A 14,073-nucleotide genomic window follows, 5' to 3' on the forward strand; every position below is an offset into this window, starting at 1 on the left:
TGCCGCCATCTCGGGCATCTTGAAGTTTTTAGGGAGCTCCGCCTCCAGGATATGCTTGGCACAAGGCTCCCGGTCCTCACTGTCCGAGTCGGAGTCATCTCCCTTCTGCCTCCGGGAGACTCGGGCAATATCTTTTCGAAGTATGGCAAGCTCTGCCATAATCCCTTCGTTTACAGTACCCGAGGAGACCGGCGGTCCGTATCTTTTGGTCAAGGTGATCCCGGAGGTCACCTTGATTCCCATTGATTTGATTTCTCGGTATCGGTGGGTGGACATCTCTCGTCCTCCTCTTCCTCTACCCCCGGTTCCCGGTGCACGGAAACGCTTTTCCGGTCCCCTCGATCCTGAGGGCCAAGACTCCCTCTTTGGGGCTTGCCCCTCTGCGGACCTTTCCCTTTAGGGAAATCCGAGCGGACCTTTCGCGGATCCTGCGCCTTTTTCTTTCGACCAGGGGCAGAAGTAGGGTTTTTTGCTTGGTTTTCCTCAGCATGGTGCCTTATAGGGCTAGGTTCCCTAGGCCTTTGCTGCTGGGAATTAGGCGAAGACGTCGCTGGCTCCCCGTCGAGTCCAGCGGCCATCGCCTTGGGATGCACGTGAATACCAGCTGCCTCCATGGCTTTCTGCATGGCTAGCATCACCTCATGCATCTTTTGATTTTGCACTTTCTGAGCTTCGATCTCAGCTTCGTGATCGATAGCTTTTTGTCTGAGGAGCACCAGCTCTTGGTAGCTTCCATCATCGTAAGCGTACTCGTCGAGGTGTTCCTCGTGGTTTTCATCTGGAACTTCTTCCTCGGACTCCTCTGCTGCCCTTGAGGCTACATCTTCCTCATTGGGATCTTGAGCGTCTTCTAGAGGGCGAGGATGACGTGTAGCTCTTGTCTCCACCATTATCGTGAAGTTAAATGCTTGTTGTGAAGCAGCTTTCCTCAGCTCTCAATGAAAGCACCAAAATGTTGACCGAGGTTTTCGGCAACTGTTAAAATATATTTATGATAATGAGCTGTAAGAAAGCGAGATGAAGACTTTTTACGTGGTTGGGGCGTTAATGAGCCTTAGTCCACGAGCCACTGCTATTAATGGATGTATTTAATACAGATTCTACACTTGAGAGAATGTTTTTCTCTTTAATACAGAGAATGTTCTTGGTGAGTTTTTGTTCTCTTCTTGCTCTTTTGCAACCAAGATCCTCCGACCCCATTAAATGAGCTTTGAGGGGGTATTTATAGTGTTTTGGTGGGGTAATCCCTAGAATTGTTCTTACACATGTGTCTGTAAGTATCCATAAAGTTGGGCATTTCCGATGAATATACCATGGGTGATGCATGGTCAAATCCCTAGGTGCTATAGGGCTTTTATGGAGAATGTCCTTTTTGTCTTATGATTGATGTGACTCTTCGCAGAATAGCCGTCGCTAGACTTAAATGATCATTACTGTAGCGCTGCTGTTTGGGGGTTGTGCCGTCAGACTTTATTGCGTGTTACAGTCCCAACACGCTTCCTCCCATGCAGCATTAAATGCGACTTGATTTCTCGGGAGAGACCTGACACATCCCGGAGAGCCTTCACGTCAGACGGCCTGTGAGTAACTTGTACTCCGGGTGTCTCCTCCGGGACCCATGTTAATAGCGCTTCCGGGTGGCATAAAGACTTAGCAAATCCTTCCAAGTTATCTGATCCACGTGTCCCCTCTTGACTGGTCCACGTATTTTGGGCGAATTTTGGAGCAACACTTTGAATTCCACTATCGAGTCAAGTTAACGGGCTTGACTAACCCTTACAACCGAGAATTTTTCACCAAGGTATTTCTAAACCTCTTACAATAGTTTTACACCGCCAAGGACTAACAACCTCAATCTCGAATTGTTAAAGTTCCAATCTCACTCTAACCGATTTATTTACAATATAGGTGCCAACTTCACCTCAATAATAATATAAATGTGTGTTTTTAATTAGAAGCCAACTCACTCTACAAAAGTGAAGAGCCTAGAGTGATTAGCAAGCACACTTAGATAAAATAAATACAAATTTTGGCTCAAAGTGTGTGAAAAATGTTTTGTTGGATTTTAAACATGGGAGCCTGTAAAATTACTTAAATATGTTTGGTATATGGATTAAATGCTCAATCAACCTCAACTTTTGAGTGAAAAATGAGTTTATATAGTGTTGGAGTGAAATATAATCGCTTATAGCTGTTAGCACAATTTTCTAGGTGTAATCTATCGTGATCCAAAATACCGGATGGGAATCGAAATTCTAGAGTGGTTACAACCAGAATTCCAGAAGGCTTATAGGGGCAAATTTTCCATTTTTTGCATATTTTTTTTCTCGTTTATCCAATTGCAAAAAGTCTAATTACATTATCTTATTTTAATGAAATGTGATCTTAAAAATCAATTTAAAAAATTTATATATCATTTTTATGAAATAACTTGTCGCACAAATTAGTGAGCCAAATTTATACTTAAAAAATGTTAAGTGTTGACATGTAAATCACTGTACGAGACTATGAAAGGTGAACAATGTTCATGGAGTCTTGTCTTGAGTTCCTTGAGTCTTAGAATCCACTTCGGGCCACTTTCAAGAATTTTAGTAAAATTACCATTTTGCCCTTGGAATTAATTTTGCCTTAAAAAGCTTAATTATCTTTAATTTTTGTTACAAAATCATCAACTCATTAGTGACAAATAATAATAATAATAATATATTTGTTAATCATTAAAATAAGGAGACTTAAGAGTTTGGGTCAACATTGGCCAGTCCAAAATTAATGTATCGCCTCTAGACAAATGTATAAAAGACCAAAGCTAAGATCAGAAAGGCCACTTGAAGCTTCAAATGATTTTCCAAATCTCAGAGCTGGTCTAGTGAGAGAGTAGAAAGCAGAGAGAGAGAGAGAGAGAGAAGTCCATTCAAGAGTTTCATTGGTGCATGTATAGAAAAAAAGAAAGAGAGGAAGTCATACAGAGAGAAAATCAAAAGAAAACAAAGAGAGAAAACGAAAAACATAACCAATCAACTTGTGATTTGGTATCTGTGGTGAATTTAAACATTGTAATACCTGGATTTGTTAGAAATGAAGACCAGACTACTATGAGGTAGCTTGACGGAGACGTAGCCATTGTTAGGTGAACTCTGAGATTATTGTGGACATTGTCCCACATGAAATAAATGGTAAAGTATTGAGCCATATATAAGAACATGGGCTACTCCTCCTATTACCAATTGGGTTTGAGATGGAACCTCATGATTTTCAACATGGTATCAGAGCAAAAACAAAAAAAAAAATCTCTAGCAACTATCCAACCCAAAAAAAAACCTGATTGAAATAGAACCAAAAAAAAAGAGCCACCAAAAATCCAAAAAAAAACTGATCCAAGAGGCAAAAGTAAAAAAAATGCCACTTGTGATTGGGGGATAGTGAGCGAAAAAAAAAAGAGCAACCAAAAATCCAAAAATACCAATCCAAAAAGTAGAGCAAAAGAGCTACTTGTGATCAGGGATAGTGAGCCAAAAAAGAATCGTTTATGATCGAGTTGTCCAAGATGGTGAGCATATAAAATAGCCACCATCTTGAGGGGGGATGTTAGATAGTCCCACATCGCTAATGTGTGGAAAGGTAATAGAATATATAAGAGGAATGAGCTACTCCTCACATTGCCCAATTGGTTTTGAGATAGAACCTCATTCATCTTATCCCAAATTCTAACATGGTACCAGAACCATATCCCTCGCGGGCAAGTGATCCTATCCAATCCGCACCTATACAGATAGTGACCTTGTCCACTCTGATACGGTTCAAGATTGATGAGAAAAAAAATAGTAAAGTATTGAGCCATATAAAAGAACATGGGCTACTCCTCCTATTACCAATTGGTTTTAAAATGGAACCTCATGATTCTCAACAGAGGTCAAATCTGGTGCCTTCTTCTCTTTTACTTGTTGTTTGTTTTCTGTAAACTCTAAATCTCATCTTTTCTAGTGTTGTGTGTGTGTTTGTGCTTAATCTGATAGATCATATAAAAACTTTGTGTTAGAAACCCTAGGTTGTGTTTCTTTGAGAGAGAAAGAGGAAGAGACGAAAGAGAAGACTCAAATAAGTCTAGATCCTGCTGATTAGGTTTCTTTTGGGATTAGTGTGAGAGTTGGGTTTGGCTTTGAGCTCCACTTAGGTTTAGTTTGGGCCTACCATTTACTCTCATGACGCATAGACTAAGTGAAATATTGCAAAAAGGCCAAAATCCCTATATTGGGTATTAATGAATTTTGAGTGGTGTTAGGCAGCTGCAGATTTCTAACAGTTTGTAAACAATTTATTCCTTTGCTAGGATACTGAGATACAGTTGTGATCGATATTCAAATATTAGAATTAGTCTTAGAGACAAAGGTATATACTTTTAGGCTCAATCCTGCGACGTACACTTTCATTAAATATATGTCCGGTATGTACAGAACGCAACATTCATGGCATAATTAACACGTCAGCCAAATAACATTCAATCATAATCAATTGCAGCATTGCATCTTTAGACAAATTACACATTGAAGTTGATACTTCTAGCTGAGCTAGGCTAGGCCGACTCGCAGCTAATATTTAATCAAATAAAAAGTACCTAAAATTGACAAAATTGTCACATTGTGACTAGCGTTAACCACCTGTACCTTTCATCATCAAAAATATCTCAAATGGAGGGATTAAAAAGCACCAAAAGGTTCGTACATTGCTATAAAAACATCATAGTAAAGTTAGTAACTAAGTAAGAAGAAATAGAAATATATATATGTGAGATATATCTCACAGAATTGCAGACAATCTCTCTTCATGGATGCACCATTCTACTACTACCTTTTCCTGTTCATTTCTCTTTATTTCCTAAAATTTTATTTGCTTCAGAAGAACAAGGGACTCCCACCAAGCCCTGCTTTTTCCTTACCGATTATAGGTCACCTCTACCTTTTAAAGAAACCTCTCCACCGAACACTTGCCAAGTTAAGCCACCAATACGGTCCCGTTATACACATCCAGTTCGGTTCCCGTCCCGTCGTGCTCATATCTTCCCCTTCAGCCGCAGAGGAATGCTTCACCAAAAACGACGTCACTTTCTCTAACCGTCCTACTTTGTTGGCAGGAAAACACCTCGGCTATAACTATTCTACACTGACCTGGGCCTCTTATGGTCCCCACTGGCGAAACTTGAGGCGCATAGCTTCCATCGAGTTATTGTCGTCGAACAGACTCAACATGTTTAGTGGGGTGCGCTTATCTGAGACAAGGTCGTCGGTTCGCCAACTCTTTCGAGGCTGTCAAGACGATAAATTTCAGAACATTGAAATGAAGTCAACATTTTTCGAGTTGACTCTTAATATTGTTATGAGAATGATTGCAGGAAAGAGATACTACGGGGAGAATGCAGCCGAAGTGGAAGGGAGTCAGTTCAAAGAAATTGTGACCGAGACGTTTCGCTTGAGCGGGGCCACTAACATTGGAGACTTTGTTCCTGTTTTGAACTATTTTGGATTAAGCGGACTGGATACGAAGTTGGTGTCGTTACAGAGTAAGAGGGATAAGTTCATGCAGGATTTGATTGAACATCATAGAAAAACAAATACAAATTCTGGTTCTGAAGAGAGAACCATGATTGATGTTTTATTATCACTACAAGAAACTGAACCCGGATATTACACTGACGAGTTCATAAGAGGCATGCTGCTAGTGAGTCTGTTTTATTTGGACTTTACTCTGTTTTTTTTCTTGTCCCTCTATTCTTGTAATCTTACTAATATCATTAGTGTCAGGTAATGCTATCGGCAGGTACAGATACTTCTGCCGGAACCATGGAATGGGCAATGAGCCTCTTGCTCAACAACCCAGAGGCCCTTCTCAAAGCCCATGCCGAAATTGAGGCGAATATCGGTCAAAACAGGTTGATAGAAGAGTCGGATCTTCTCAAACTTCCGTACCTCCGGGGCGTTATATATGAGACCCTTCGACTATGCCCAGCTGATCCACTTTTGGTTCCGCACGAGTCCTCGGAGGAGTGCACCGTTGGGGGATTTCGCGTCCTACGTGGCACGATGCTGTTGGTGAACATGTGGGCCATACAACATGACCCCAAAATTTGGGACGAGCCAGAAAAGTTTAAGCCGGAGAGATTCCAAGTTGAGGGAGTGGACGGGTTTCATTTCAAATTTCTGCCATTTGGAGCGGGAAGGAGGGGTTGTCCCGGCGAGAGCTTGGCGATGCGTGTAGTTGGTTTGGCAGTAGGATCGTTTATTCAGTGCTTTCAGTGGGAGAGAAGTGGCGAGGAGTTGGTTGATATGACTGAAGGAGCTGGGCTCACAATGCCTAAAGCGCAACCCTTATTCGCAAAGTACAGACCGCGCCCAACTATGATGGGCCTTCTTTTCAAGCTCTAGAGTCCAAGATAGACTCTCTTTCCAATATAATTTATAGGAATGAAAATGAGAATTAGAATAGAAATGGAATAGAATAAAATTTAAAATGCATAAAAAATTGATAAGAAAAATTATTAAATTTTTTAAATTCTTGCATTGGAATGGTCTTTCCTTTCATTTCAAAATGGTATAGTCATTCCACCAAAATGGTAGAAAGGCCAATCTGTTGGAATGATATTCCAATTCCTTAAATTGCAACCAAACAAAAGAATAGAATAAAAATTGTTTCCTTTCCTTTTTATTCCATTTTATTGCCTCCAACCAAACGCCACCTTAGGAAAATAAAGGGCATCAAAGTTACTTAAGATTTTGTGAGGTGTACTATTATTATTGCTGTAATTTAATATCAGGTCTCACTTATTTTAATTTAATAAAGATTATAAAAAACCGCTAACTAGTTATAGGGTGTCATCTTATAGTGGTACTAGGCACCTTAGTGCCCCATTAAGAGCATTAATATTAGGTACTAGTGGTGCCTAACGCCTTATAGAGTAGTGCTTTACGATTGATTAGCAATATCTCTTTAATGTTATTATATTATATTATATTATATATGATCCAATACTTAATTGCACCAATAGCTATTGGTGTAATTTAATATCAGGTTTCACTTATTTTTATTTAATAAAAATTATAGATAATTGTTAACCAATTATAGAGTGTCATCTCATAGGGGTACTAGGCACCTTGGTGCCCATAGCAATTGGGTATCAGTGATGCCTAGCACCTTCTACAGGTGGCGTTGTACGAGTAGTTAGCGATATCCCTTCAATGTTTTTATATTAAATTATATGTGATCTGATACTTAATTGCATCAATTTGATAGCAAGAACAGTACTAGGCAGCACTGGTGCTTTTTGACATTTCTCTTGCTAGTAGGTACTTTAAGGTGTCCAATACTATACCACTATAGTCTGTTAAAAGTGATTAACAATTTTTTATATTATTTATTTAATTAAAATATATGAGTTCTAATGATAAATTACATTAATAATAATATGTCACATCTTGTATACTTAATACCTTAAGGTACCTAGCATTCCAAAGCACCAAATGAATTTCAATACAAGTTTCCAACACAGTGGCGTGTAAAAAGTACAATTCAAGAAAGAGCATTGATATTAGGTACCAGTAATGCACATCACCTTCTATAGGTAGTACCCTATGATTGGTTAGCGATATTCTCTAAAAACTATTTTCTTAAAGTATATGTGAACAATACTTAATTATATCAATAACAGTATGATACTAATGAGAGTATTAAGTATCAGTGACGCCTTTTAGCAAATTCTCTTCAAGAAATCAACAAAACTAAGTTCAAATAAAGAATTTCTTTTTAAAAAATAAAATCTCCTACAAAGAGTTCCATTATTGTATAGGGTTTAATAATTTTATTGTGCCTCATGCCTTCTCTCAATTCAATAATTTAATGTATGCCCTTTTTGAAAAAAATATAATAATCAATAAACGTATGCTATGACAATTTCATTTTATATTACTTTTAAATAAGCAAATATTATTTTGGAGCATGTGTTTTATAAAAATTATTGATTGAGCTCTCTAATTTATTAAATGACAATTTATACCTTGTATTTTCAAAAGTGGTACATGTTGACCTCACTTCTAGCCAACGCTAATGAGTCTTAATTAAAACAATTAGATTGAATAAGTAGTAGAAAGAAAAGAATAATGAATAAAGAAAATACCAGGATTTGTAGAAGTTTGGCCCCGTGATAGTAGTAATAACCTACTCCCCTTTTAGTTGTATTAACTTGTGAGACAAAGAATGAAGTATTACTTCTCGAAAGCTCTTACAAAGATCTTTGAGTAATTTACTCTTAGATCGTAATTTTTCTCTTGAGTGTTTCGTCTGATTAGTTTCGTGTCCCTGAATAGTGCAATGAGACTACTATTTATAGGGTCTAATTACATAGAAATGGTTTTCCTTAATCTATAAGAAATAAAATAGGAAACTAGCATATTTTTATAATTACAATGAAGAAATTAGGCAAATCTAGGTTAATTGCCTTAATTCTCTGAAGATACAAATTAATCCCACAAAAGTATGGATTGCTTCATGATATGCAAGTTTGAAGCGTATCGATTACTGCTGGAATTAGCAACTCACATTTCATGACCGGTGCATGCAAGTTGATCACACGATCGAGCTAGTCGGATGTCCACCAACGACTCTGCTTGGACATCTTGCTATTTATGTACAACTTGGACTTTCATATCAATCTTTACAGGCTGCTAGGAGTAAAACCATCTGCCCAGGTTGAGAATTGTAAGACATGTGTCATCTAGTCAGGTGCCACGTCATAGTGTAAAAATTAGAATAACATTTGCCCCCAAGTCTACAGGACCTTCTTGGTCGCACGTGGACTTCATTTAGGTAGGAAGTTGTCTAGATGGGTGACGCGTGTCCTGGTTGTTGAAGTTGATCCGATGTGACTTGAATGAGAGTCTCTTCAGTGTTTGGGCATTAAATGCCTCTTGGAAGTTGTACCTTGAGTCACGCACTGACGGTTGAGGGGTACAACATGCATGACATCTGTCATTCATAATGAGTACTTAATGTACACTTTTGGGTGGAAAATATAAATTTTGAATATTGAATGAATCAATTTTCTCTTTTAGGTGCCTGTAAAAGGGGTTTAAACCTTCGTGGGAACCATTTTAGCTTTTTTTATTCTCGGAGAACTGGAGCAAGAATTTTTCTTCATATTTTACTCTCAAATCTTTAAAAAAAGTTGCTGGAAAGTATATTGATGTTACCCTCCAAGCATATCAAAAGAGCTTCGAACAGTGAATAAGTTACTTTCCCTTTACTTTATGCAATATTCATTTAATGTATGCATTATTTTCTAGATTTCTTGCTGCAAATTTATATGTTCTTGAACTGTTCTTGACTAATTATAGCATAGATGAAATTAAGGCTTGAAATTTTGACTAACCTTCGATTATAACTTCTGACTCTCTTAATGCATATCAATTTTGACCTAAAATCATTCATTTCCACCTATTCACGGAATTCTAAAGATTTCCAGGTATCTTTCAAGGGTTTGAACTGTTGGAATTATTTTACCAGGATCTTAGATCTACTCACAAGTATGTTTATTAACATCCTAAATAAGAACTTTCTAAAACGATGAAATTAAACACATATAAAGTTAAGAAACCTTACATTGGGTGCAGCGGAACATAATGACTCCTTCCGTTCAGATATCTAGCCCTTGATTCCTTTCTGTAGCAGAGCATTATCAATATCTGAACCTGGATCTCTTTCTCTAATTCTTTAGTGCTGAAACTCCTTCTTGCTGAAAGTCTTTCTTCACGATCTTCCTCACTATGGTTGAGGTATCACTTGCTGTGTGTGGGCACTACTCATACACTAATAATTTCGAAATCTCAATGAGGAAGAGAGAGAGAGAGTGGGTTCGGCCAAAGATAGGGAGAGAGAAGGCTCAGTTTTTTCTCTGAAGGAAAAATAGAAAATTTAAGTGTAATTTTCCTGAAGCCTTCACTATCTATTTATAGCATTCCACTAGGGTTAGGTTTGAATTATTTGGCATTAAAATAATGAAAATATCAAAGGTAAATTTCTATAAAAGTGGCCGGCCCTATACTAGTGGATTTGGGCCTCACTTTTTGCAATTTTGCAGTTTTATCTTTTCTGCATCTGATTTTCTCAAAAACGTCAATTTTCTAATTCAACCATTTAAATGTCAATTCTAACTATTTAATAACTATAAATAATTATTAAATAATATTGTCATTTATTTATTAATTGAACCATACAAAGTATCATAATTAACAAATATGCCCCTATTAACTCTTTCTTTAAAATTTCGCCCTTACTTAGTGAAAATTTCACAAATAGACGTAGTCTAAATTGAGAATTATAATTGATTAATCAAAACCAATTATATCAGTCTTACAAGCAATATTATCTCAACTAGTGCGGGGACCATGGGTCTATATAACCGAGCTTCCAATAAGTAGATCAAGAATTTAGCACTAAAATTCACTAACTTATTAATTCTTCGTTGAATCCACGCATAGAACTTAGAATTGCACTCTCAGTATATAGAATGCTCTATATGTTCCACCATATAGACGCATCATTAGTTATCCATTGTTATAATCCTAATGTGATCAATGATCCTCTATATGAATGATCTACACTGTAAAGGGATTAGATTACCGTTACACCCTACAATGTATTTAATCCTTAAAACACTTGACCCCGTATAAATGATATTTCAGCTTATGTGAAATGAGTACTCCACCATTTATGTTCGTTTGGTCAAGCTCGAAGGAGATCATCCTTTGCTTACTATTCGCCAGATAGAAGCTATAGATTCCATGTTTATGCTAGCGCTCCCACTCAATTGCACTACTGTGTTCCCAAAATGTACGTATCACCCTGACCTAAAAGTAGGCTTAACTAACAAATCAAAGAACACGAATAGCCTTTCAAGATTGAGCCTAATCATAACAGGATTAAGAACATTTGATCTAGGATCAACTAGGCGATATTGACTTGAATAGATATTACGGTAAATTTATTAAATTAAGTCAAAGTTCAATATCGGTCCCTTCCGATGCATACTCCATGCATCCAACCTAAGCTTTACTTTAACCAATGCTCTGGAAAGAACATAGCACTTCTCCAAATGCAAGTAAACTCTGTTGTAGATTATCATATCAGTAAAACCCTATGTCTGATAAATCTAGGAAACTTTATTCACATAGTCATGTTTACTTTCCAATGTGTTGACAACACAATAAACAGGATCAAGTATGTGAAAAGGGTTTCAGATGAATTTATACATTATGTACATATAATCATGAAATAAATCATGTGAACCATGCAACATTAAATGTTAGTTCTGATCTATATTAATAAGTAAATCTGATTATATTGAAATGAGTTTTATTTAGGGCATAAAACCCAATATGAACTTCTGGGTTTGGGAATTCTATTTTTAAATGAAATCCCTTCTTTTTGTCTTTAATCTTGCCTTGTCGGCATATAAAATCTATTTTTCATCTTTTGATCCGTCTAACTCTAACTTTCTTGTCTCCCATCTTTTTGTAGATGAATCCTGGTGATTTCTAGGGAGGCAAGCACCATATCGACCAAGACTTTCTCCAACTCTTGTACAAAGATCATCCTCAACTCCGTGCAAGTTCATCTTCATCTAGTGATAACCTTTTAAATTCTAGCTTTGAATATTGGGAAGTGAGTAGTGTGTACACACTGTCTCCAGAGCCCGAGGTGCAACATCACTAGTACCCAGACCAAATACGTGGAGAAGGGTATGAGCAATTCATCTGGGAGTTAAAGAAAGGTTGAAGGTGTTATCTGCTTGCTTCTTGGATGCACAGGGTCCAGCCCGCGGTTGCTGACACTCTACCCGAAGCCCGCCCAGATCTATCTACTAAGGGAACTACTGTTACTAAATTTTCCATAACTACTGCTAGGCATACAACTAAATTGAACTTGGATAAGTGTTGTGAAAATTACTCTATGCAAGTGCACACAATTGTCAACAAGTAATAAAGTGATAAGTTGAGTATCGTCTCCATAGGGATTGAAAATTAGAAATTAGTTTATAAAACTAATTACTCACAAATTGGTTTCAACAAAATAATAAAGTGATGAGAATATGTAAAAATTAACAAACACAAACTATGAGAAGAAAACAAGCTAGATTTATTAAATTAGACTAAAAATACAATGTTGATAAAATGGTGTAAATGAGTATTATTGTAAATTGATAATGTCAATTAGGAATTTAAAATGTCATAATTATTTTTTCAAAGTGTTTATGTTATGATTCTATAAATTAACTAACATATTCTTACGCCCATGTAATTTTAATAATACTAATTTAAGCACAATTCTTTCAAGTCATACAATGTAAATAACATATTCTTATGTCATTTACAAACCACATTTTTTTAAAGTGATATTCATGCATCATTCAAGTAATTTTACTAACTCTATTTTTTCCAAAATCAAGATCAGCTTGCAACTTACTAACGATGATCAAGTAAAAATAAGCTATTACACAATAAGCACTCTTAAATTAACAAAATCATTTCACTAAACATAGCAACAAATATCAAATCACAATTTCTAGTCAGTAAAATAATTTTAGCAAGAAAAAAAAATTAACTCATAATAGATTGTGCAAAAATTACAAAATTTAAAAGAAAAAAGATATAGAAATCAAAACTCATTTTAGAGTTGTCACAAGACTATTTTTTTTCTCCAAATTTCTCCTTTTCTTCCTCTTGATTTTGCCAATCCCAAAATTAAAATGCAAAACTAAAATCCTAAATAACACTCAAATATTCATTCATTATTTGAGTATTTAAGTATTTGAGTGTTATCACACATATTATCAAAAAAAATAAATAAATAAATAACACTCAAATAAACTTTTTCTTTTTTTCTTCTTCTTTTTTTTTTATTTTGATCTCTGTTTCTCAAGGTTTGAGTAGCAGCTGCCCCTTCTCTCCAAGTCACGCCTTCCTTTCCTAAAATCTTAGCATGCGTTTTTTCTCCAAATTCATTAAAAAATGTTCCATATATATATCTATTCTATATAAAGTGTGCCTATATAACTAAAATTTTTGGTTTTTGAGAAATTTATGGGTGACTTTTAATTTTTATTTAATAAAATAATAAAATATTATTTATATATAATAAAATAATAATAAAACAAATCCCATTAATATTTGAACTAATATTTGAGTGACTTTTAATTTTTATTGAATAAAATAATAAAATATTATTTATATATAATAAAATAATAATAAAACAAATTGTATTAATATTTGAACTGATATTTGATGCTAAATATTCGAGAATCACAACACATTTAAAAAAAAAAAAACAACTCGGGATTTGATACTCTGAGACTCTCAATTAAAAAAAGAAAAAAAAAAGTAATATGCTCATCAAATTTGTATTTATTTTTAAACATGGTGAAAAAATGAATTATCTTTCATATTATTCAACAGAGTAAAACAAGTTTTATATTGGTTTACTATTCAACAACCTTGTCAAGAATTCTTGTAAGTTGTAACCACAAAATTGCCAGGTCAAACCAACACTTTCATTGCAATATTCACAGACTAACTACAAAATTATTTCATAGCATTTACAGAACCGCACACCCCCAATCATCTTTAATATGGACATATCAGAAGCCAGATCATTAACCTAAATTGGTTAGTTCTATTATGTTTTGGAACAAATCGTCTATAATATAAAAAACCCATCATACTTGTATCTTGAAACATTCTTCAGGAACCACGATTTTAAAACACAATTGTTACCTCCTTAAGGTCAACCCACTCCCAAGTCTCATTTGTTGTATTTATATCATAGACCAAAGCATGCCGGCCCTGTAAATAATAAGAAAACCAAACGTGGTTTAAATCTCAAGGCAATAGAGCCTTTTTCGTTAAATCTCAAAGATACATAAATATACAAGATAAAAAAGTCAATCTAAGAAGTGGGTGCCACGTTAAAGCTAAGGAAACATTAAGCAACTGTTAGGCTTGTTTTACAATTTATGGTGTTTTAAAAGAACATATC

At 35.7% G+C, this 14,073-nt stretch overlaps 1 protein-coding gene across 1 annotated transcript; it reads left to right on the forward strand.

Annotated features, from left to right (window-relative positions):
* Positions 1–4,631: 4,631 nt before the first annotated feature.
* On the forward strand, positions 4,632–6,696 carry LOC115714431 (cytochrome P450 81Q32). Its single transcript, XM_030643149.2, has 2 exons — positions 4,632–5,712; positions 5,796–6,696. Exons 1-2 carry the CDS (start codon positions 4,822–4,824, stop codon positions 6,414–6,416), a joined length of 1,512 nt encoding a protein of 503 aa, XP_030499009.1. The 5' UTR covers positions 4,632–4,821; the 3' UTR covers positions 6,417–6,696.
* The last annotated feature ends 7,377 nt before the right edge of the window (positions 6,697–14,073 follow it).

Source organism: Cannabis sativa, chromosome X, assembly GCF_029168945.1.
Source record: "Cannabis sativa cultivar Pink pepper isolate KNU-18-1 chromosome X, ASM2916894v1, whole genome shotgun sequence".
Lineage (NCBI taxonomy): Eukaryota > Viridiplantae > Streptophyta > Magnoliopsida > Rosales > Cannabaceae > Cannabis > Cannabis sativa.

Bases quoted from the DNA above. Each gene is read 5' to 3' on its own strand.
- LOC115714431 (XM_030643149.2), top strand. From the start codon at position 4,822: ATGGATGCACCATTCTACTACTACCTTTTCCTGTTCATTTCTCTTTAT. The intron at 5,713-5,795 runs GTGAGTCTGTTT...CATTAGTGTCAG, and splicing joins TCATAAGAGGCATGCTGCTA to GTAATGCTATCGGCAGGTAC.